The following is a 25,777-nucleotide window of genomic DNA, read 5'->3' on the forward strand; positions in this document are numbered from 1 at the left end:
GTTCAGTTGGATTCAAGCCGCGAACGAGGTAACTTCTGTGGCGTGAAATCATTTTAACAAACAAAAAGCTTATTACCATTTAACAACAATTCTACTAGTTTCTTTTTTTTATTATTATTATTATTATTCACAAGAAACAAAAAAAGAAGAAAAAGAAAAGAAACTAAAGAAAAGAAAAGAAAAGAAAAGAAAAGAAAACAAAAATCATAAATCGTAATTGATTCCCATGTTAAGAAACAACCCTCTCAACATAATCATTCCCCTGTTTCGATCAGAATTTAATCTCGTTCGATCTAATTGACATTGACCTTGAACGCTATTTCGGTTCTTTACAGTGAAATATATTTCTTACACAAGGTTTAAAAGTGAGTTTTTAACCCGAGTGACGTTGTATAAACATACGGTAGATAAAAGAAAGTAATAAAAGAAAAATTAAAAAAATAAAAAAAACTAAAACAAGAGAAAGAGAAAAACAAAACGAATCAAATAATTCACCCACCCCGAGACAACATGAATCCCAAACTTCGTTCATCTTTTTACTCGGAGGTGAGATTCCGAGTTTTATTTAAATTTATTTTTATTTTATTTTATTTTTATTTTTATTTTTTTTTTTGAGTATCGAATAGATGCAAGTAGATCTAATTGTTTATAGTTGTATTATTTTGTTTAATAATTATATTGTCAAGTATATATATATATATTAACGTTGCAATATTAAACACCTTCATCGATTGTTCTACGTTAGAAAGTTCTATGTTTATCTATGATAATGTTATAAAGTTATTTTATCGTCACGTGAATAAACGTTTACGTGTTTTCAACACTGATCGTTATCTTTCTCTATACTCTTCTCAATTATATTTTATTTTATTTTTTATTTTCATCATGTTTTCATGTATTCAATAATCTTTTAATTAGTAATTGTGTATTCAAGAAAAGTAGTTTATTTAGGAAGTGAAATAATCGATATTTTGCTCGTGACAAAGGTATAAATCAGAATGTTGAATAGGATTTTTCAATTTGTTGTAGAAAATCAACGAATATTGTTAATTGTTGCGTATTTTAAATGAGTTTGTTTTAATCAAAGTTAATTTAGTTGAAAAATAAACGTATTATAAGCAACAGGAATGAAATTAAATGAAAATACAGAGAGAGAGAGAGAGAGAGAGAGAGAGAGAGAGAGAGAAATATCTCTAACTATTTTCTTTATAATCAATTATCTTTTGTGTAATAATAATAATAATAATAATAATAATTATTATTATTATTATTATTATTATTATTATTAGTTTATTCTTATACGTATACAGAAATATAATTGTACCTTTGAGTCCGCTTAAAATGTACAATTAAATTTGTGCACACGCATAATAATACTCGTGTACTACACGAATAATTTGTTAAAACCATTCTTATCATTTTAAGAACATTCCATGTTATAATTATTATCGAATAATCATAATTATTAATCGTATTCTATTTACAAATAATGTTTTACTTAATTATGTGTTTTCAACGTACGTATATACTGCTTTCACTTAATTTACAAATCTTTTGATTTTATTACCTGCATGTGTTTTTTCACTTATTTCAAATTGTTCTTAAAATATTACAATGGTATTTATTCAGGTTCAACTATGATATCGATTACAATAACGTTGTATGGTTAAAACTAACGTCAAACGTTATGTTTTCTTTGATTATTATTTTATTTTGAAAAAATATATATGATAACAGTGGGATCATTTGGATTTATTTGCTTTTTATTTTGTTTATTTTTTTTTTTAAATTTAAATTTGCTTCGTCTTTCTCGTTGTTGTTGTTTTTTTTTTATGAAAAAAAAATAAAAATAAAAAAAAAACGATATACTTATATATTTATATCGTTAAAACGAATCGAATTAATGTTTTACCATATGTAAATAAGTAACGGTGATGATTGTTGCGTGCACAAATGAATAACCCCTAACACGCACGCAATACTTTGGTAAATTTAACGTTTTGTCATGTTTGCTTCTTGACAAAAAAAAAAAAAAATGAAAAAAAAAAGAAAAAAGATAAAATCATTTTAATTGATAACCTTTGAAACACGTCGTTTTATTTTTATCGAAAATGCCAAATTAAAAAAAAAAAAACACGTTATCGTTTTTTTTTTTTTTTACTTTTTTATTTTCCCTCCAACACACATACAATTTTCTCTAATGGGTGATCTCATTTTTGAGTTTAAATAAAAATTTCTTCCTGTTGTTTTATTTCATTATTTTCTTTTTTTTTTTGTTGATGCACTGAAAGAGATCCAATAAAAAAAAGAACTACACATTAATCATTAGAAAAAAAGGAATAGGTATTTTTCTTTTAATTAAAAATATAAAAGCGTACGATTTTAATACGAGATTGCATACGAGAGGGATTGAAAAGGAGTTGAAAGAATTTGAGTTTCAATCAAAATACAGCAAATTTGATTTCCTATTCTTCTTTTTCTTTTTTTTTTTTTTTTTTTAATTAAAGTGATATTGATTGATAAAAAATTATTTTTATATTAAATTTAATATTTTTCAAACCCACTCATTCATATATATTTGCATAAATACATATGTACACACACACACACACACACAATATATATATATATATATATACATCAAAACTATGAAAAATATTAATAATTATTTTTCAATTTTATTTTTATTTTTTTTTATATTCTATTTTTGTTGAATAAATATATAGTAAGAATATAAATTAATAATAAAAAGCTTTCTTAGATACAATTTCTTAACTCTCTCGTTTATAAAGAATACACGTTTGGTTTTCCAGCTTCTTCCACTAGATTGCAAGCTTGCAAGCTTGTGCATAAAGCACTCATAAAGCTAGATTGTATTTATAGGTAAATGCAGGTCACCGACTTCTCTCGTTTCAGAAATTAATCATACGTTAGGAGATGTATATCTTGCAAGTATATACTTGAATATGAAACATTTGTTCCACATGTGTATATTATGTGTGTATGTGTATGGTAAGGTACAATATACATCATCACGAAAACTTAAACTATGACATCGGGTCTTATCGTTTGATATATCTTTGATATTTTTCATGCTCTCACGAAATTACACGAAAAAACAATTGCCCTTAAGGTGCATGCATGCTGGACATATATAACTTCGTGTTTTACACATACACATACACACACGCAAGCAAATATTACTTTCTTCAATTTTTTAAAACGTTTTTTTTTTTTTTTTTTTATTTTATTATAATCCTACGTTTTATTTCTGTTTTCTAGAAAATCAAATTACTCTCGTGCAATTTCTTTTTATTTATTTTTTCTTCTTCTTCTTCTTTTTCTAAAACAATTAGCAAAGTTTTAGGATTTTGTATTACAAATTTTTCTATTGACAATGTTTACATTCTTTTTCTCGAGTATTATTCGTTATAATTAAATATTGAAATATTAAATATCAAATTTTATTAAGAAAAAATTACTTTAAACAAAAGTATACAGTAAATAAAAAAGAAAAGTTCAATTATTTACACGTACCTTTTACATAACTAAATATTTAAATCTTAACAAATTATCATCCAAAGTAATTTTTTTCTGGTTAGTAATAAAATGAAAAGAAAAAAAAAACAAATAAAAGCAAGATTGAAGAAACAAGATTAGAAAGATAAAAAAACCTTCATTTTGGGCCGAGACAATCTTGACAAAAGGGGGTTGTTGGTTGTGAATTTTAAAGAGAAACAATAATAATAATAATAATAATAATAATAATAATAATAATAATATCAAAGGTTCCAGATAACCCACATAACATAAAAACTTTCTAAAAATTTTCTAAAACATTTCTTGAAAAGCTTTAAACCTTTCAAAAATGTTTCTAAAAAATCTTTCTACAAGGTTGAAATGTCCGCGTTCAGAAACTTGCAAAAGATTTCTAAAAAGATTTTTGATAGATTTTTTAAAACCTTATCACCATATTTTGCGTAAGGTTTCTAGAAAAAAATTTTGAAATGTTTAAAAAAAAAAAAACAATTAAGCTGTCCAGGACCCACCGGGCAATCCTTTTCACGAATGCTTGGATAAGTTTGGCAAAATCGAATTTTTTTTTTTTTCATAATTTAACCGATTCTTATGAAATTAAGTACACATTTTCTCTATAGTATTAGCTTCTAGTTGAATTTCAAAAATGCCACAAAAATTTTCAAAAATTACCATTTTTGACTCAAAAACCGTCGGAAGAAAGGGTCAATAATCGGACTTTTTTGTTTTAATCGTGCCAATTTACGATTTTTTGACTTTTTTGATTTTTTTTTTCTTAATTCAACTAAAAGATATATGTTTTATGAAAACGTTCCAACCCTTTTTTTTGTAATTTCAAATTGCTGTAAGTGAAGCTAAAAATCACGCCGATTGATATACCTTTCATCGCGAGGGCCACCCTGAGTTTGAAAACGATTCATTTATTCCTTTCATTTTAAAGAAGCCTCTGAAAAACGGTCAAAACTTAGGCGTTTACATGAATCGCCGACCTTAAAGGTTTCTATAGATATGTTTGAAATGTTTTTGACATATTTTTAATAGTATTCTTACAAACTTTCTTGAAATATTTTATAAAATCTTTTTTCAAGATTATACTGCAAGGTTACATAGAAATATTTTTTTTATCAAGGTTTCGCGAAAAAGTATATTTATTTAAAATTAAATTTTAAATATTTCCAGAGAACATGTCGCAAAAGATTTCAAGAAAGTTTTTCAAAATGTCTTGAGAAATATTATTGAAAAGATTATTACAAGATTTACAAAACATTTTGAAAAAAATAATTAAAAAAAAAAAAACTTTTGAAAACCTTTCTGCAACATGTAATGAAATATTTTCAATAATATTCTTACACAAACTTTTTTGAAATATTTTATAAAATCTTTTTTCAAGGTTATACTGCAAGGTTACATAGAAATATTTTTAAACATTTCAATTACTCTATCAGTAAAATATTTTAGAAATGTTTTTAAAATATTTTTATAAAATCCTTTATGAATCTTTTTCAAAATATTTTAGAACGATGCCTGCAAGATTTTTCAAAGATCTTTTGGAAATATTTTACGAAAACTTTCGCTGAAACATTTCAAAACTTTTTGTGTTATGTGGGAAATAATCCCTCTTTCAAATTGCCTCTTTTTTTCTATTTTTTTTTTTTCTATTATTTTTCCTCATTAAACTCATTCCTATTTCTTTTTTTTTTTTTTTTTTTTTTACTGCCCCCTTTTCATTGACTTCTCCAATTTTGTTACCTTCCCTTTTTTTTTTATATCCTTTCGTGTTTTTTTTTTTTTTAGGTTAGAAAGTGTAGGGGGAAACTGTGTAGGGTAAAGTAGTAGGTGGTTTAGAAACAAATGGATTTCAGTAATTTAACGAAAAAAAGGGATGATAAAAATGGAAATATACTGGTCCTTTTTCAACCCTCAACCCCTGTTTAAAAGAAAGAAAGAAAGAAAAAAGAATGATAGAAAATATAGAGAGAAAATGCTACGGTCATTGATCCGTACTCGGGTTAATGGAATCTTCGTTGGTAAAACCGCAGAGAGAATATTTTGGTCGTTCGATAAACGCCCACCGAATTTTTTGTTTAGGTTGTTGATAGAGACAATCAATGTGTTGTTCATCCCCCTCCCTCCTCCCTCCCTCCCTCTCTCCCTCCCCCCTCCCCTGATACCGCGACCATCACATTTTATTCTTAATCATATCGTTTATTTGTCTTTTTTTATTGCAAAAGTTCGATTGAAATTCAATGATATAATACAGGGATATTGTTGATGGGTTTGTTTAAGTCTTCTCATATATATATATATATATATAAATACAAATAATATTAAATAAATAATCCAACCTATTGTTTGATAAATATTTTATTGTTGTCTCTCTCATACACACACATAGACAAATTTATTCACAAACGAATCCAATCGAACAAAAGATCATTTGTTATTTTATTTATTTACTTATTTTTATTTAAACTTGTGGTTTGAAAAAGGATTTCAATTTGCAAACGATGGTTAATGAAATAAAAGAAATTAATACGATATTTTGTTATAGTATAATTTCTGTTATTTTAAATTAATCATACTGTATACTGATAAATAACGCAAAATACCACAATAATTTGTATTATTTTGTTTACAAATTTCTGATTGATACGTAAAAATGATAAACGTCATAAGAAAATATAAAAACAAAAAAACAAAAAAAGGAAAAATGTGTACTTATATTTATATATATATATATATATATTTAGAAAAGGTTGAATAAAAATTGGTAAGCAGGTTCAAGCAATAAATCTAAGGATGAAGTAACGAGACTTATGGCGGTTGTCTCATTTTTAACCATCCACCTTACTATAAGATTATTTCCACGTGTTGAGATATGTCAACGATAGAATAACAAATCTTATGGAAAAAAGAATGATGGAAACCGAATTACAAAATACACAGAGGACAGTGTGTAGTATATATATCTATTGAAGTTACATGTATGGAGAATAGAGAGACAGAGAGAGAGAGAGAGAAAGGGGGGTTCATAAGGTGAGAGAGATATGTTACCAAGGGCTTATCTCCTAAACCCAGCAATATGTCATACAAGAATGCTTTGTACAAGGATATCGTTATCCTTGCTCCCACATGTAAAGTCCCATTCTCAATCCCCATTCCTATTTCTATTCCAACATACAAACCACCGCCTACTACCACCTTTCATATCAACCCTAAAGAGTTTCAATGTTATCATTACAACAAGATTATTATAGGAATCTTCTATTGGGCGTTGTAAGGAATATATAATTTATTATTGGTTTTGTTTTGTTTGGGGAAAGTTATAACAAAATTTGTTCGTATGTTTGTTTGTTTAATTTGTAAAAATATTTGTCATAATATATATATATTTCTTATTAATTTATTATTATTCTAATTTCAAATATTGTTCTATATATTTTCTATTTTTTTTTTTTTAATTTATTTTTATTTTCTTACCTTTTTTTTTAGATAATATAATATAACATTATTTTTTCCCTTTTTTTTCTAGGATATTTAATTAATTATTTTTCGCAGACTTTACATTATTACGATTTAATATCATGATGAAGTTGTTTTTTTTTTCTTGTAATAATTAGTAAGTTAGAAGCTGTATTACAATTGTAAGTATAAAAGTGGGTTTGTTTGCTTGTGGTATAATTAAAAGAACTTTATTGAGTGAATAAAACAAATTGTAAGTACATTATAAGTGTTTAAAGTTTTCTAAGGTACTTTTTTTTATTTTTTATTCTGCTTTAGAACTTTTATTTCTAGGGAATATATATATGTATATAAAATTCAAAATTATTCTAATAAACATAGAACTTTCGTTTTGTAATTTGATTAAAAAAAAAAAAAAAAAAAAAAAACAATAACATAAATAAAAAACCAATAACATTTTGCAGAAAGTATTTAAATTATTATAATAATATAAATGTAATAAATAATAATCGTGAAACGAGTGAACGAATTTTGATGTGAGTTAAAAAGAGAAACAAAAGCAAAGAAAAATTAAACAAATATAAAAATTATTATTAAAATTTTAGAATTGAGAGAATGTGTACGTGATGTTACACCGAAGTGCATCGTCGCGACGCCGTAGGGCGTCACGAAACGTAACAAATTCGAATCATCCTGTTGGTGCATCATCAACAACAACAGCAACAACAACCACAGCAGCAACGATTGCAGTTAACAGAGGAAGACGTGCAAGTGTAGCTACTGAAAAACCAGATCTTTTGACACAAATCAATCCCTGCGGAACTATGGAAAGGCAAAAATCACCAAGAGGAAGTGTAGTACCAAATATAGCACTCGACGTTCAAAATGATTTACTAGAAGAGGTTGTTATCTGTTGTTTTTCTCTTCTTTCCACTCCCCCAATTTCTATATATATATATTTCAATTTTATAAGACGTGCATACATGTCTTTGCATGCAGAGACCTGATTTTCAAAGAGAAAAATTGTTTTCCCTACCTCCCCTTATATTTTCTCGAAGTTTTATCAAAGTATACTACAAGTGCTTGTTCCTAAGAAACTTTTATTCTTGAGGGTTTTCTCACGGTACGATGATAACATTGCAAACCCCTACATTTTGGTTTCTTCAAAAAAGGAAAAAAAACTCTAACGAAGTTTCTCTTATTATCGAAAAAACAAACAATAAAAGATAGTTTTAATTAACTACAAATTATAATTGGAATACTTGAAAAAATTAATAATTGTTAAGAAAAATACTTATCATTTAAATAATACATAAATAAAATAAATTAAACTCGTGATAATAGATCCTTTTAATAATAAAACAAAACATAAATATTGAACGATCATTATAATGATAATCTTTCATTTGTACAATTTCTAGGGAAGTGGTAGAAGAATTTTACCAAATTTGGATTACGGTGGATCACGGAACAATCTAACAATAGCTGAGATAGGAAGAAGTCCACGTAATTCCTTGATACCGGATGATTATTGTAGAAGTCCTCGTGGTTCTTTGATACCAGACGTTGGTCGTAGTCCACGTAACAGTTTGGTACCAGAAATATCTAGATCAGCAAGAAATAGTTTGACTCCGGATACACCGCATAGTCCAAGACACTCGTTGGTACCCGACTTGGCCTACAATCGCAGTCCGCGAAATAGTTTGGTACCGTTGGGTGGTTCAAGGACATCACTGATGGCAGAAAATGGAACGAGTGGTCATTTAAATCGTAGCCCGAGACATTCCTTGGTACCAGATTCAAACAGGAGTCCAAGAGGAAGCGTTGCAAATTTAGAATTTGACCGTAGCCCACGTGGTTCGATTTGTCCGGAAATGATGAGAACCGGAAGAGGTGGTGCTAGTGGTGGCGGTGGTGTGGGTGGTTCCACGACACCGTTAGAAATCGATAGGAGTCCTCGTGGTTCGTTGAGTTCCGAATGCGCTAATCAAAGTCCGCGTGGTTCTATTGCACCTGATCCTAATAGGTCTCCAAGGGGTTCCATAGCACCTGATCCAAATCGTTCACCAAGAGGATCTATTTGTCCCGAGAGTAATCGTAGTCCACGTGGATCTATAGTTACGCATGAACAAACCAATAGATCTCCACGTGGTAGTATAGTTGTTAACGATTTGGAAAGGCATTCTTCTTCAAGAAATATCATAGCTGGCAACGATGAAGAAAATAGAAGTCCCAGGGGTAGTATTGCTCCTGAGTGTATTGATAGAAGTCCTAGGGGTAGTCTTGGTGGTGGTGGACTCGATAGAAGAACTACCAAAAGCAATTTGATAGTGCAGGATCCTAGAAGAGCTTCCGCTGATCAAGGTAATTAGTTATAGAGTAATTAGTAAAATACAATTGTTTGTTTGATAAGATTAACGATAAATGTATTATATGCATTCGATAGTCAAAACAAAATCATAACTCTTGTTAAACCTTTTTATAACACACGTTATAAGTTTTTCCATATTAAAAATGAATAACGACGAGTTCGTGCAATTAGAAATCTATTTTAATGTTCTTTCAACATGCACCTTGCTATTTCTTAACTATGTTAAAATTTGTAACAATTTTCAAAGTAAAAATGTAATATTTAAGAATTGAATTTTGAAGAATTATAAATGTCGTAAACTTTGAGATTTCGAATGAATTTGTTTGTCACAGGTACCGTTAGAAGCCGCAGTTCCTCTCCCTATCGTCAAAAGGATACAAATTGTAGTAGTGTAAGATCAGCTGGGAACGGTGCTCAAATTAATCATGCGTACGGTGGAAGTTCTTGGACGGAATCCAGGCGAGCAAGTAGTTCAGTTTCTCAGGTATGTAATTATTTACCTAACTCCACTGGGAACGTACAGAAATGTTCCCAATCAATTTCTAATCTACCACTACGATATCTCTAATTAACTGAAAAACTCATTCGGAAAATAGAATATCTTAATGAACTGTGACTATTAAAATTAAATTGTTTACAAATGTATAGTATCATTAACATTCAGAAAAGTTAAATAATGATAATAATAATTATTATTCGTTACAATTAAAATTACAAAATATCGTATAAATCATAGTGTGTGAGGGTGGTGGTGGTGGGACATCGATTATGTCATCGCGTATGCTACGTGCACACAAATCACGTTTATGAATATTCATAAATGTTGTGTGTTGTAAATTTTAGAGTGACGAAAACACACACACAAAAATAGAAGAAAAATGTGAGATAATTTTAATTCAAAAGTTAAGCTTTAGGGGGGAGGGGAAAAAAGGATGGGAATGTTGAGTACTGTATCATACATTTTTTTTTGTTTTTGTTCGTAGCATATTTTCCGTTAGATGCAGAACACCGACATATTATGTGCCTAGCTGTGTAGTAAACACGGTTAGTTTTTCTTTGTGTTTTGTGTATGCCTTGGCAAGAATTTCGTTAGACGACAAGCGCTAGATGGTAACGCTGTTTACCAAATGCATTTTCTCGCCTAGGAAAAAGACTCTCGGTTGGTTGCTCACTGAGAGCTTTGTTTTATACTCCACTTTTTTCTCTTTTCTCTTACATTCTATTTCAATTCATCTATCCTTTTTCTTTTCCTAGTTTTTTTTTTTATTCCATCTTTTTTATTTTTATGTCATTTCTCGAACGCGTTGTCAGAGTATCAAAATTAAAAAAAAAAAAAGGGAAAAAACACGTTTAATAATAGTTTCTTCTTCGAGACCATTTTTACACGATGTATGGGAAAATTTAAAATACAACAAATCTTGTCTCGAGGAAAGAATTTTTTTAGTTTTTCTTAGAAAAAATATTACCAATTTAAAAAATAATATATTAATAATTCATTTTAATTTTATAAGACTAAAGCTTGAATTTGGAATTTTTATACAGGTTGTTTGTAAAGTTTATATTAATTTTATTATTATTAGAAAATTATTAGTTTAGAATGAACATTTTTCAATCAAATTTCATTCTGATTTTGATCGAACAAATCTTAAGTTTTTCATTTGTATTAGATTGAATATTAATGAATTGAAAAAATATGTGGGAATGGAAATTCTAGTTTTCAGGTGACGAATCACGTCGATTGTGTGCTGGAATTATCAAAATTCCAGTTAAGGGTACTTCGGAGACCGCAAACCTCGGAGTGGCGACCTATGGTTCCGTGGTCTTCCAACTGAAGGACGCCCATCTCGAGGCCAACGGCACGTGCGACTTTGTTTTTCGTGCTTTAAGGGTCATTAGCAAGACGATGATAGTAACCATTTGTCTAGCAATACTTTCTACGATGCCTATTCTCATGTTCATACTTGGTAAGTTCTATAATCTATTATTATTATTATTAAATCAAATATATGGTCACCGATAGAATTGAGAATGTGGATAATATTGGATCTTTGATCGTCTGGGACCAAATTTTAGAATCATAAATCAGATGAACGAAGAACTTAAGAAAAAAAATCAATTTAGGCAATGTCAATAAATTACTTAGCTCGTGGTTGCTGTCTAGGTGCTTGAAAATCAGGATGTACAGGACAATCATCCTACCGATAGTCCTTTATGGTAACGAAACGTGGTAACTTACGTTATGGGACGAAAAGAAATTGAGGGTTTTGGAAAATAAAGTTGTTCGTAAAATGTTCGGTGCAAAACGCGATAAAGAAACGGGTGAATGAAAAAAACCCCATAACGTAGAAGTACACCGACTGTACAACAAACTTGACATCATTAACGTCGTAAAATCACGCCGATTAAGATGGGCAGGTTACGTGGCGCGTATGGGGGAGGATTGAAGGGCACATAAAATACTGATCGATATACCGAACGGGAAAAGACCATTGGGTAGACCGAGACGTAGATGGGAGGACAATATTATTTCGAGATCTTAAAGAATTGGGTTACGAAGACCGCGAATGGATGGGGTCAAGCTCAGGGACGAGAACACTGGCGGGATTTAGTATTTGCTGCAATGAACTTTCGAGTTTCTATTGCCAATTAATAATAATAATAATTATTATTATTTACTTGTTTTCTTTTTTAAATATTTCTTCCTACGCACCGACACAAAAAAAAATGTTTTCTCAATAAACGTTCTTCTTCTTTCAAGGAAGGTATGCAATATTTAGAAGAAAAAAAAACAAAACATGAAAAGAAAAGGAAGAAAAACTGTGTAGGATTTATCGTTAGGAACATATATATGAATATATATCGTTAGATTTATTTTTAGATAGTGTACTATCCAGCTTTAATAACTTTCTATAGTCGGTTTAAACTTATGTGCGTCTTTATATGTCAGTACGTTATCATCAATGCTTCAGAAAGTGTGTTTCAATTTAAATAATTAACTGTCCTATTCTTCGAGTTTATTTTTATTCAAATATATTAGCTTAAAGTAATCGAATTTTAATTGTTTCTTTAATCTTTTAAACATTATTTTATTTCTTTATTATTAGATTTATACATTATATTATATTATATTATATTTATTTATTTATTATTATTATTGTTATTAGATTTATTTCTATAAAAATAATTTAACTTTGTTTTTTGACTGAATTTTTTTTTACAATAGTGGAATTTCAAATAGTTGATTACTTTTTAGTATTGAATTTTTTTTAAAAACAAATTTGTAGAAAAATTATTTCCATGGATAAAAAAAAAAAAAAAAAAAAAAAAAAGAAACATTGTGCACGTTAAATGTTTTGTTAAAATAAACAAAAGAAAAGTCTTCTCGTTTAAAAGTAAATTTCTCTCGTTGATGCATCAACATAGCAAAATAAAAAAAAATAAAAAATAAAAAGAAAAAGAAAAAGTTTATTTAAAATATCCTCTACCAATCGTCGTTCAATACTTTTAATCATTAAATCGACGACGTTTTGCGTGTTAAGCGACAGCTTTCGTGATCCTTCCTATTGAATGGCAGAGTCCTTTTGTATGCATGAAAGCAAAATATCTCTCCATCGATTCGTTCGATTGAAAGAGAGAGAGAGAGAGAGAGAGAGAGAGAGAGAGGAGATGGTGCAGTGAATATTTTTTCTATCGTGGAAAAAAGGGTAGAAGAAGAAAAATAATATAAAAAAAAAAAAATATCTGAAAGAAACTCGATCTACCTGTCAATAGTCATTTTTTTTTTAAGTAAAGTAGAAAAACTTGTCTTGATTAAATCAAATGAAAAAAGAGAAAGAGAGAGAGAGAGAGAGAGAGAGAGAGAGAGAGAAAGATAAAAAAAAAACCGAAAAATTATGAAATTATATTCAACGTCACGTTCAATTGTAATAATCTTCCACCCTCAACATTTAAGAGATTTTTTTTTTCTTTTACATTACGACCACTTATACAGAAAAGTATCTACTTTCAAAAAAAAAAAAAAAAAAAAAAAAAAAAGAGAAAGAATGAAAGAAAAAAGAAAACTTTTGACGATAGTTTATCCGACTTTAACCGACACTCGGGGAAATCTTCCGGGAGTATAAGGATCGAAGGATTAAATTATAGAGGACATCCGGCATCATTGCAAAGTTAATTGGCTCTCTTGGGGCTTTAAAGCACGCGATCCGATATCTCGTGACACGCCTACAAACAACCAAAGATAGGAACGAACGAACTAACGAATGAACGAACGAATGAATACAAACTTACGAATGAACTTTATATATGTATATACAGGGTGATTCACCAGTTCTTGTCACTTAAATAGCTCTGAAAGTTTGATCGTTACAGAAAAGTAAATAAAAAGTTGCATGTGAAAATTCAGAAGTATAATTTGTGTGTGTGTGTGTGATTTTAATTTTATTTATAATATTATATATATTTAATTTTATTATTTTAATATATGAACATTTAAAAAAAAAAAACAACGATATGACGTTGTAATTAATAAGAAAAATAAATATTGAAAAAATTGTAGGCTTCTTTTTTAATTAAACGTTGAAAGTTTTAGAAGAAGAAGAAAAAAAATGAAAGAATAAAATAGAATTTTGTTTTTAATAATACAATAATTATAATATATAATATTATATAATGAATAAATATTATTTATATTGTATTATATATAATATTATAATAAATAAATGAAATAAAAATTAATTGATAAAGTTTGATTAAAATTTAGGTTTGCAGTTTATCAAGGATTGCCCAAGGGAACCACACATTCCTGTCTACATGGTGGTCGGTGGCACTTTGGGAACCGTTAGAATGTTTTGGTCACTTTACTCTCAAATACGTTCAAGAAGACCGGAAGCTCTTACAGTTCCTAATACCAGATCTTATGTTTCACCAATGAAGCTGGCTTCGATAACCCTTTCGTGCTTCCTCGTCGGTTGGTTTGTCTTAGGTAAACTAATTCAAAGACAAAAAACTTTAATAGAACGTTAATTAATGAAAGAAGTTACGATCCATTTGAACAAAAAAGAAAAAAAAAATAGTAGAGTCAGTAAAAGGGACAAAGTTTCTTCTTCGTATTTCAATGAAATCTAATTTTGTGTGTGTGTGTGTGTCTAACTTATTGCAAATATAATTAACCAATTATTTCAATTATCAAACATACTCGACAAGTATTGTCAAATTTTAATAAAACAATCTTTAAAGAAAAAAGTCAACTGTAAGAAAAATATGAAGAAACTTTTTACCTTTATTCGCATAATTTTATCATCAAATTGTGGAAGAAGAAAAAAATAAAAAAAAGAATAAACAAATCATTCAATTAAAATTAACCACGTTTTATGATCATCATAAAACTCGTGTTTGATATTTCAATTTCAATGAAAAATACAATCAATATTTTCTAATACTTTATAAATTGTTTATCGTGCATTTTTAAATAATAAAATGATTCATTTTATTTTTCCACGATTTATATATTTCATTTATTATATTTTTCAATTGTTTTTGGAAACAAGAGAATAATAATGCAAAATCATATTTGTCATTGTTTATCAGTTTTTTCCTAGCTTTAAGTGGTAGGGATTATTGTTTTGCAGGTAATTATTGGATACTGAGCATCGAATGGCCAGAATACACACCTTTACTTTACGATCCTGACAGATGGTGCCATAGAACCCTTTACATATTCTCATTGGTCCACCTTTGCATCGTTTACGTAGTTATAGCATTGAGCATTTTACTTTCTCTCGGCCTAGCATTTTGCAGAATTTTTGCCTGTCCTTGGCCAGAAAGGTAAGTCCACATACTATTATTATTATTATTATTATTATTATTATTATTATCATTATTATTATTATTCAATATCAAATCGTTTATCGATTATTTTCTAATAAAATAACTCATTCTATTAATACGATTCATTGTGTGTTCTCAAACGAAACATCATTTTCAGTTCTTATGTTTAACAATTTGAATAATCTTACACTATTGTTGATAAATAATTGAAAATTATTTTAAGAATCAAAAAAAAAAAAAACAAAGTAAATGAATAAAATTTGTTGATCTTTGATTAAATAATTAATTAAGAAAAAAAGGGTTCGAATTAAGATGTTGCATAAATCGATTGAATGTTATGGTACCTCTATCTTTTAAATCCTTTTCTTTCTTTTTTTTTTTTTTTTTTAAGAAGTAAGCCGTTGAAAGTGGAAATTGATCGGACTTATAAAGCTTGTCTCGACCTAATCGATATCAGAACTTCGTTCGCTTTTATGCTTTTTTCTTCTGTATGAATTTTATGCATTCCCTTATCGATCCTCAGACCGATTTAATTGACATTCTTCACTCTTATATATGTATATATATATCATTTATACTTATGAATATTTAAGTGCACAATTGTATAAATAATTTGATACATATCTCGTAAATTTAAAACCACAAAGGGTTTGTCTTTAAAAAAAAAAAAAAAAATGATATTTAATTTGTTTTTTGAGATGATCTCTTCAAATCTTTCTGAATAAATTTAAATAAATTTCAAGACTCAACAAAAATTTCATGACCATAATTAAGAATAGAATTTTTTAATATGTTTTCCGAATTAAGTAGTAAATATTTCAAAGTATTAATACTTTATTAAATCGTCAAGAGTAGTTAAATGGATCGATGCATACGTTAGATAAGAATATTATTAATGTGTATTATACTTTGACATATTGGGATCATTTGACGCTTCGATATAATAAATTGATGTTAGTAGCACTCGAGACGATCATAGCTTATCGTTTATGGTTCCCTTAGCTTATCTGAAGATCTGCATCTGTTATAGCGTTCGTAGAACATTCGTTGCAATTATAATGATTCGACGTTGATGGAAATAATGGAGGAGTAGAATTGTGCTCGCGAATTGGTAAAGACTAGTTTCGTACGTGTAACAGGAAATGGAAGAAAGGGGATAAAGAGAAAAAGGTTTCAAATTAAATATCCGATCAAAACGAATTTCATTTCTCGTAATGGTGAATTCGACGAACGAACGAAGCGAACCAACGCGAAAGATCATTCGACGTTATTGCGTAGAATCTTTGAAAGGAACGATAAATCGATCGATAGATCAATCCGACTCTTATTGTTTAGTAAAAAAAGAAAAAAGATAGAATGGAAAAGAAAAGAAAGAAAAAAAAAGTAAAGAAAACGCATGGTGTTCGAGTTACGGTAAAGTAAATCTTAGAGACCACGATGATAATAATAATGCTTAAATGCATTATGCGGAATCTTCCCATTGCAAAGATCCTTTTGTGACCCTTAAACCGATTCAACGTTACACTTTTCTTACTTTTCATTATGTATAGGTAACGTGTGTTGACAGTAGAACAGAATGGAGAATCGTCAAAGATTATCTACCGTTTGTCAAACATGTGCTCAACTCTTATTTTTTTTTTTTTCTTTACTCTTATCTGATGAAAGGAAAGATTGAAATCAACAAATTAAATTAAATTAATATAATATTATATTAACTATCCTCTTTTATTCACATCAATTCTATTAGATGTACAGCACTTTCTAAAATAATTTGACACTTCTTTATTGAGTTAGAATAGCATGTTAGATAAATAAATGGTTTTGTGTGTTTCCTTCTACCAACCAACCAGAAACTAAGCTCATGTTCTCGTTTTTCCTTTTCTGACGTTTTTCCCTGGCGCTATTGCGAACGCTCGATAATGTTTCGAGGGTAAGCACGATCGAAGTAAGTTAGATAAAAAGAGAACTAGAAAGAGAATGAGAAAAAAGAAAATGATAGAGAAAAGAAAAAGGGTTTTTTCTTATCGGTGGGAAGTAGGGGCGGGGGGTGATAAATTCTTGCGAAAAGAAAATTGGCACGAACGTCAAATGGATAAAACAAAATTGTTTTTGTTCAATTTTATTTTTGTATTTTTTACAGTAGAGACTAGTTTTACTTTTTTTTTTTTTTCTATTTCTTTTTCTTCTCTTTTCTTTTCTTTTTTTTTCTTTCTCTCCATTTTTCTCGGATTTACAAAATGTTATTTTGATTTTATTTTAATTTTATTTGACTTCTCGGTTATGCAACGTGTTATCTCGGTGCCAATGATTTTAGTGTGAAAAAAAAGAAAAAAAGAGAAGAGAAGAAAAGAAAAAGGAGGCCAACTACCAACACGTAAAAACAAATACACGAAATAAGAACACAGTTTTATGCTAAATCTTCCCACCCCTTCTAACCTACCACCCATCCTTCCACGACTATACACCATCGTTTTGTTTATTTTCGTTGAAGCTCGTTTTAAGCTACAATTTTATTTTCCTTCGTATAAGGGAGAAACAAATTCATTAGTTTTCTTTTTTCTAGTTTTTTTTTTTTTTTTTTTTTTTTTTTTTCATTTTTTCTTCATCTTCTTCTTCTTCTTCTTCATATTTTTACTTATCATTCTTTATATTATGTAATATAGTTTCTAGTGCATACATCTTTTTCTTCTTCTTTAAAAAACTGTGTTCATTAATCTTGCATGTTTACGTCGAAAATTTAAACATGACAAATTGAGATTTATTAATCATTATTATTTCACAATTTGACTCCACTATCGTGGTATTAAAAATAATGTATTAAATTATTACTTATATTCTTTATTTTTTATTTTTTTATTTTATTTTTTTTTTTTTTTTCATTAGAGTATAACAAAAATGTTCATCAATCTTCCGAGGTTTCTGTTTTTATTTTATTTTTTTTTTTAATGAAAATTATCCGTAAGGACATATTTTAATTTATAGCGTAATTAATGTATCCCGTTGATTAATTAAATTGTTCGCATCAATCGTCAAAAAGTTTTACGTCGATTATTTAATAAATCGATTATTATCAATATAATAATTTAAAATGTGTATATTATTTATATACAGTATATAAATTATAAATATGTTATATAATATAAAAATAATATTCGATTAATTATTTAATTATTTATCAGATACAAATACTTATACGTTTGCATGAGAACGTGTAAAATAAAAAATAAAAAATATAAAAACCTACTGTTAATGAAAAATACAAAATACATTTGTAAATCTGTAAAAAGTATTTATATATATATATATATATTTTTATTGTCAGAAAAATTCTAAATATAATAATTGAAAATTTGTACATATTTTGTTGATAAAAAATAATGTTAGATTGTTTAATTGATTAATTTTCAGATACAAATAACCACGGCGTTCGGTTAGATCGAGAAACACTAGTAACAAGTTAATAATCGGTAAGAGATACAAGGATCGTGATTTTCGCGAAAATAAAAGATTGAAGATGGTGGAAGGGGTTATTGTTGTTGTCGATGACGACGACGTCGAAGACGATGACGATGAAGAAGGGAGTTCAAACGAGCGAGGTAATGAGGTCGTACAGGAGGTGAAGTATAGCAGCAAAGTACAGTTTCGCGCACCCGATATCATTGAATTATGAAGAAACTCTACCAAAGAAATGGCTAGAAAATAACAAATTGACTTTTCTGACGGTTTTTATTTTCCTTTTTTTTTATTTTTTTTTTTTATTTTTATTTTTATTTTTTTTTTTTTCGATCGATCATAACGCGAATCAACGAAGGGTGATGCGGGAGTGGAAACAAAATGAACGAGAAATGAAACAAAATTACGCGAGTAATAATTTCAACTCTCGCAAAATCTAAAGTTTATTAATTAATGAGAAATATAAATCAAAAAAATCGAACTTGGGATTTTTACAGTAAAAATGTGAATACACAATGTTAAAAAAATTCGCGTTAATTGATTTTGATAGAATATAATTAAATATTTATTATTATTATTATTATTATTATTGATTATTTTTATGAAAAATTATATTTTATTGATGATACTTTTATCGAAAAGAATATTTGAAAAAAAAAAAGAAAAAAATCTAATGGAATTATATTACGACAAATAATTCTACGAAAATTGTATAATTAAGTAGTAAAGTCTCGTTTTAGTCAGACAGTCGGAACATACGAACGAACGAACGAACGAACGAAAAGAGATTCGACAACAGGAATTGTATTAGACGAATACAAAAGTGAAAGGGCAAAATAATGCGAAAAATGTCAATTCGACGTAAAATTCGTCGAAACATATTGGACAAAGTGGAGAAGAGAGAACAAAAAATGACGAATAAAAAAGAGAAAAGTTTAAAGTTAAAATCGGATCGATAATCTAGTCAACTGTTTCTCCCCCATGTATCATTTGTTAGTTCCATTTAAAAAAAAAAAGAAAAAAAAAACGGAAATTATTGCAGAGAATGAATCTCATTCGTGGAAGGGGGTGGAAAATGAGCAAAAATAATAATATGAAAAAAAATAAAAGGAAGAATAAAGCAAACAACTACACAACCAAAATCGTATAATACGATCGTAACGAATGTTCTTTATTTTCTTCAATTCCCATAAAATAAAAGATAAAAATAAAAATACACCAAAAAAAAAAAAAAAAGAAAAGAAAAACCACGCGTTGTATTAATAAATCACGTAAACGTGTAATACGATGGACCAAAAATACAAAAGCAAAACATACAAATGATAAAAAGAAATAACAAAACTCGATTAATATGCAACAATAGTAAGAAAAAAAAAAATAAATAAAAGAAAATAAACGCAAGAATATTCCCGATCGAAATATTAACAAATTTGTTTCTATCAGAGATATTTCATCATTTATTTTAATTTATGCAATTTCTCGATGAATAAATTCTTCCCTTTTTTTTATTATTAATTTTTTTCAAGACAACGTTGAATCGAAAATTTGTATATTTGTAATTTGAATAATATGATTCATTGAATATAATTTTTTTTATTGATTTTCTTCATAAGAATATTTTTCTAAGTTACTTAATTTGAATTTGATTGCAATCAATTAGTATTAAAAAATTATTTGGAAAATTTTTATCAAAAATTCGTCTTAGTATTTTTCTTTTTGACAACATTGGACGCACAAGCATCGATCATTTTTTTTTTTATCTCATAGTTATCGTTGACGTCGATATAAAATATGAAATAATCATTTTTCCATGAAGAATTTTTTTTTTACTTTTTTTATTTTATTTTGTTTTTTTTTCCCTCTAACAAACAAAGGTCGTAAGTAAGTGAGAGAAAGCTCTTTGAAGTTCATTCGTGTGCACGAGTTGTTGAAGTTTTGCAAAAAAAAAAAAAAGGAGTGAAAGAGAGAAAGAGAGAAATAAAAAAAGAAATTAAATGAAAAAAAAAAAAAATAAGTCAATCAACGAACGTATCTTTATTTTTTTCTTTCTTTCGTTTGATTTTTTAAAACTTTCTAACATTTTTTAACTGTACGAAAACGGTGACCAAGGTTTTTTTTTTAACCTTTTTTTCTTTTTTCTTCTCCCCATTATTTTTATGGTTTTTTTTTCTACGTATATATCTTCCCTTCTCTCTCTTTCTCTCTCTCTTATTTTTTATTCTATTATTTTAATAATACAAATTTGTAGTTTTTACACAAGTGATATAATTTTTTTAATTTTCTACTTGTCTTGAAATAATTTATTTGACAATCAGATAGTATATGTATATTTTTGGTTTAATTTTGGCATGAGTTATACGTTTTTATATGTTTGTTGTTCATGCGTGTGTGTGTGTGTTTTTTTTCTCTCTCTCTCTCTCTCTCTCTTTGTTTTTTTTATTTTATTTTTTATTTTTTCGCTAGCATGCACAAAATTGAGGTTTTAACCAAAGTGGTATAAAAGAGAATGTTATCTATTTTAAAATTGATATTTGTTGTTAACAAATATAGATTTATTTGTATTGATGTTTTTAGAAAAAAGGAAATTGCCAAAAAAATATTTATATACTTTTATAGATTTATTTTTGTACTATGAGTTTATCTTATATGTTTCTACAAATAGAAAAATATCAATTTTAAACGATATAACGTAGATTTATTTTATATTTACTTTTTATCACACAAGATTTTCTTTTTATATATATATATATATTTTTTTTTTTTTTTTTTAAGAAGAAGAAGGTAAAAAATTTGGATTTTTTCCTTTTTGATCAAAGTATTTACATATTTTCTTCTAGTATTATAATATTTCGTATGTACGAATACGTAAAAAAAAAAAAAAAAAATTATCATAAATATTATAATACATTCGCAATGAGATTACAATTCTTTGTTCAAAATATAATTTGTTTTACTTTACGAGTTATTCATTTGTGTTTTATAGAAAATTAACGAAAAAAATATTTATGCACAATTATGAATTTCATTTACATATACAGATATGGATGTTATATTTTTATTCATGCATGAACAAATCTGACGTTCAAATCTAAAAGTTATAATTAATTTACATTTTATACTTTTTATCAAGCAAGTAAGAATTTTTCTCGTATTTTTAGAAAACAAAAGTATAAATATCTTTATGTGTGCATTTACGTGTGTGTGTGTGTGTATTTTTCTTTTTTATTATTTTTAATTTTATTCTTTTCTATTTTTATTTTTACATTTGCTAATCTGAAATGACATATAACGCATATCAAAGTTTAACATATTTTTATCAAACGGTGAATTTTGTGTCTCGTATTTTTAAACAAATCGAAAAAAAAACAATATATTAAACCGTACATTAATTTTATTACGGTATTTTCTTTTTTTTTACTCACATGAACAAATCCAAAGTATTATAAACCAAAATGACAAAAAACAAATGCGTTAATCGTAAATTTCAATTTTTCTTCTTTCTTTTTTTTTATCAAACAGTGGAGGATTTATTGGTATTTTTGAAAAATAAAAAAAACAATTGATCCACGTTGTCACGTGTATTAATTTTATTTTTTTTTGTTTTACAATAGTTATATTAAATTCGAAATAATAATTATTTTACAATTACAAATCCTATATATTTCTAAAATAAAATTGAGAAACTATTTATGTCCTTAATTATTAAAGTGGTCTAACCGTAAATGCATTTTATATATAATATTAAAATAACAAAAATTACAATGAATATTAAAAACATTATAACAAAATTACATTAAATTTATTTCATTTCAAATATTATGCTGTCAAATAACTGATAATCTCATTTCATTTAAATTTTGACTTACAATTAGACCACTTTCATAATCATGGAACACATTTATGCACTTTCACATGCACACACATAAAAACACATAATACATACTTACATGCAAAATATATGAAATACTTATATACACTTGAGGTTTCATTTTGGGGACAAGTATATTCAATCTAGCAAATACTGTATAATAAATTTTCTCTTAAATCTAAAAGGGCCTTTAATAATCAGAGTCCTCTACATGAACTCGTTACGCCGAAAAATCAACGTCAATTAAAATTTATATTAATGCTTTCAGCAAGAATATAAATTGTATCTACCCATACATACATACATAAATAAATAAATAAATAAATAAATATATGCACATATATAATAACAATCACACACGTGAGCGATGCATTTATGCACTGTGTCATGTTTTAGAGACAAGAAATAGGTGAGACAAGCTTGCTGATAACATTCGCGAATGAAACACAGATACATCTATTTAACAATCACATATGCATATATTCAAATACATACATATGTACATACAAACATAAGTACAACAAATACATAATATACACACATGCGTATAACCAATATAATATTCACATGTGAATATGACACATACAAACATATATCTATCTATCACATATGCATATACTCAAATACATACATATGTACATAAAAACATACGTACAACAAATACATAATATACAAACATGCGTATAACCAATATAATATTCACATGTGAATATGACACATGCACACATACATCTATCTATCACATATGCATATACTCAAATACATACATATGTACATACAAACATGCGTACAACAAATACATAATATACACACATGCGTGCAACCAATATGTACAAATTTATATACCTACACATACATATACATTATTTGAAAATATGTGTATATACATATGTGTGTGTGATTGTATTTATGTGATAGACTCGATCAAAGTAGGAGTCAAGCTAAAAGCATAGTTTCCTCTTATGCTAGCTTTATTAAATGCGTACGTAATGGTGCATTATTATACCAGTATTATACTCATCTATCTCTTTGTACAAATTTGCATGATAATCCAACGATAAAGCATGCTTTTTTATTTTGTATTTTTTTGTTGTTGTTTATATTTTTATTTTATCTATATTCATTTTTATATTACGATCTACGCAGTGGTTCGACAACGGGTCCATATATTTTCATCATTTGTATGAATAATAACTATTAATCATATATATATGAAATAATTATTATCAAGCTTTGTATATAAATAATATATATCAGGTGAGTCATTTAAAACAGGTTATTCTTAATAACTCGATTACTATTAGTAATAAAAAATAAATAAATTTGTTATAAAAGTAATTTATTTAGAATTTTGTGATTGTCATATTTTGATTGAATTTACATGCTTATTTTTTGATTTTTGATTTTTTGTTTTGTTTAAGTAGAAATAAATTTTTATAAGGTTTAATAATAAAGACACTAATTGTGAACGTTTTAAATTACATTATATTAATAGTAAAAAAAAAAAAAAAACAAATATGTCATACCATTTAAAACAAAAAACATTAAAAGATATTAACACGTGTTTATGTCAAACCTCGTAAAACAATTTGACACCGTTTTATTTCTATCACTAATAGTAATCGAGTTATTAGAATAACTAATTTTAAATAAAACACCCTTTACATATAAAAACAAAATTATCCCCGCGATGTGAAAATGTTCTATTTCTATGTAGCAAAATGTTTCAATGTTATTTCGACGAATGAAAAACAACAACAAAATTCCGAAAAATTACGATATGAAAAATATATCCTAATTGATAAAACGAAAAGATTATTTTTCTTTCTAAAAAAAAAAAAAAAAAAAAAAAAAAAAAACTATACACGAAGTAGAGATTATCTTACGTGTTATCTATCAATGAAAATAAGAAAAAATATTTAAATTATAATATAAATATTTAAAGTATAATAAAAAAAATTAAAATGATAAACGAATAAAATAATGATGAATACGTGTGATGAAATTGAATTTTGTGTGCATAGAAGCAAAATGAATATTATTGACATGATTTTACGTAAATGTGTAATTGAGATACTTTTGTGTGTTGGATACTTAACAAATTTTTAGAAATACATTTGAATTTATTATACTTGTTAGAACAAACAAAAAACATTTATATATACACGCATAAGCATACATACTACACATATGTATACTCATTCAAAAATATATATATATATATATATATATGCAATAGTGAACAGATGTAGAGAGAAAACATATAAAGATAATATTAATCCTGATTTTTGTATAGAAAACATTTTTCTAAACCATTCGAAAGACTCGAGAGCAAAATGTAATATAATATGAAATCCAATCTTTTCGAATGGCTAACGCACAAAGAGAAAAGGAATAATAATAATGAGAAGAAAAATAAGATGAAGAAGAAAAAATAAATTATCTTTCTCTTTTCCATTCGAAATGATGAAAATAATCTTATTACAATTTTAGATTGTAAGAGAGAGAGAGAGAAGAGAGAGAGAGAATATATTATAAAAAGATGTTTTAGCAAATCGATTTTTGCATTGTATTATTAGAATAGAGAGTTTATTTATTTTTATACCAAATAGGAGTTCGATAGCACCTGATTATTATTACGAGTATTATTAAATTTGTTATATAAGAATGCATATTGTTTATATATATATTTTGTTTTTAAATTTTATTATTTTAAAGTTAATATCATTGTTAGTAGATTATTTTGATCATTTTATGATCAAATTTTGATCGTAAATTTGTTGTCAGAAAGACAAACGTTATTTTTGTGCATGCATAGATTGAAAATTATGATGTTGGTTTCGAGGTTTCTTTTATGTGAATAAGTGTGAATTTGTTTGAAATGAATGAGAATTATTCATGAAATAAAAGTTAATTTTAATTATGTGTAAAAAGTATTATATAATAATATAACGACACACATATGTGTGCATAACATGTGTCATATAAGAGTATAGAATTATTTAAATATTATTCTATAATCGCGCACAGACGCGTATTGTGGTCCAGGCTTTAACGTAGATAACGCACCCACCGAGTAACACGTTGACAACAACAACAACAACAACAACAACAACAAATAACTTGATAATAAACCGCTAATTGAATGATTAGGTCAATTTTTTTAATGTTTTTTTTTTTTTTTTTAAATAGAACACATATACACACATAATATCTATTTTTTTTTTTTTTTTTTTTTTTTTAACAATTCATTATACGTA

The 25,777-nt window shown here is 27.0% G+C and overlaps 1 protein-coding gene across 1 annotated transcript; it reads left to right on the forward strand.

Moving 5' to 3' along the window:
- LOC107068043 (uncharacterized) lies at positions 1-25,777 on the forward strand. Its single transcript, XM_015324045.2, has 8 exons — positions 1-546; positions 7,605-7,901; positions 8,421-9,363; positions 9,703-9,854; positions 11,085-11,334; positions 14,130-14,351; positions 14,998-15,193; positions 18,605-25,777. Exons 2-8 carry the CDS (start codon positions 7,626-7,628, stop codon positions 18,612-18,614), a joined length of 2,049 nt encoding a protein of 682 aa, XP_015179531.1. The 5' UTR covers positions 1-546; positions 7,605-7,625; the 3' UTR covers positions 18,615-25,777.

Source organism: Polistes dominula, unplaced genomic scaffold (genome assembly GCF_049000335.1).
Source record: "Polistes dominula isolate Pdom_NZ unplaced genomic scaffold, Pdom_raw_medaka contig_17, whole genome shotgun sequence".
Taxonomy (NCBI): domain Eukaryota; kingdom Metazoa; phylum Arthropoda; class Insecta; order Hymenoptera; family Vespidae; genus Polistes; species Polistes dominula.

What these genes read in the sequence shown, in the direction of transcription:
- LOC107068043 (XM_015324045.2), top strand. Translation starts at nt 7,626, where the DNA reads ATGTTACACCGAAGTGCATCGTCGCGACGCCGTAGGGCGTCACGAAAC. An exon ending in AAAATGATTTACTAGAAGAG is followed by an intron (nt 7,902 to 8,420) that starts GTTGTTATCTGT and finishes TACAATTTCTAG; the next exon opens with GGAAGTGGTAGAAGAATTTT. An exon ending in CGTCGGTTGGTTTGTCTTAG is followed by an intron (nt 14,352 to 14,997) that starts GTAAACTAATTC and finishes ATTGTTTTGCAG; the next exon opens with GTAATTATTGGATACTGAGC.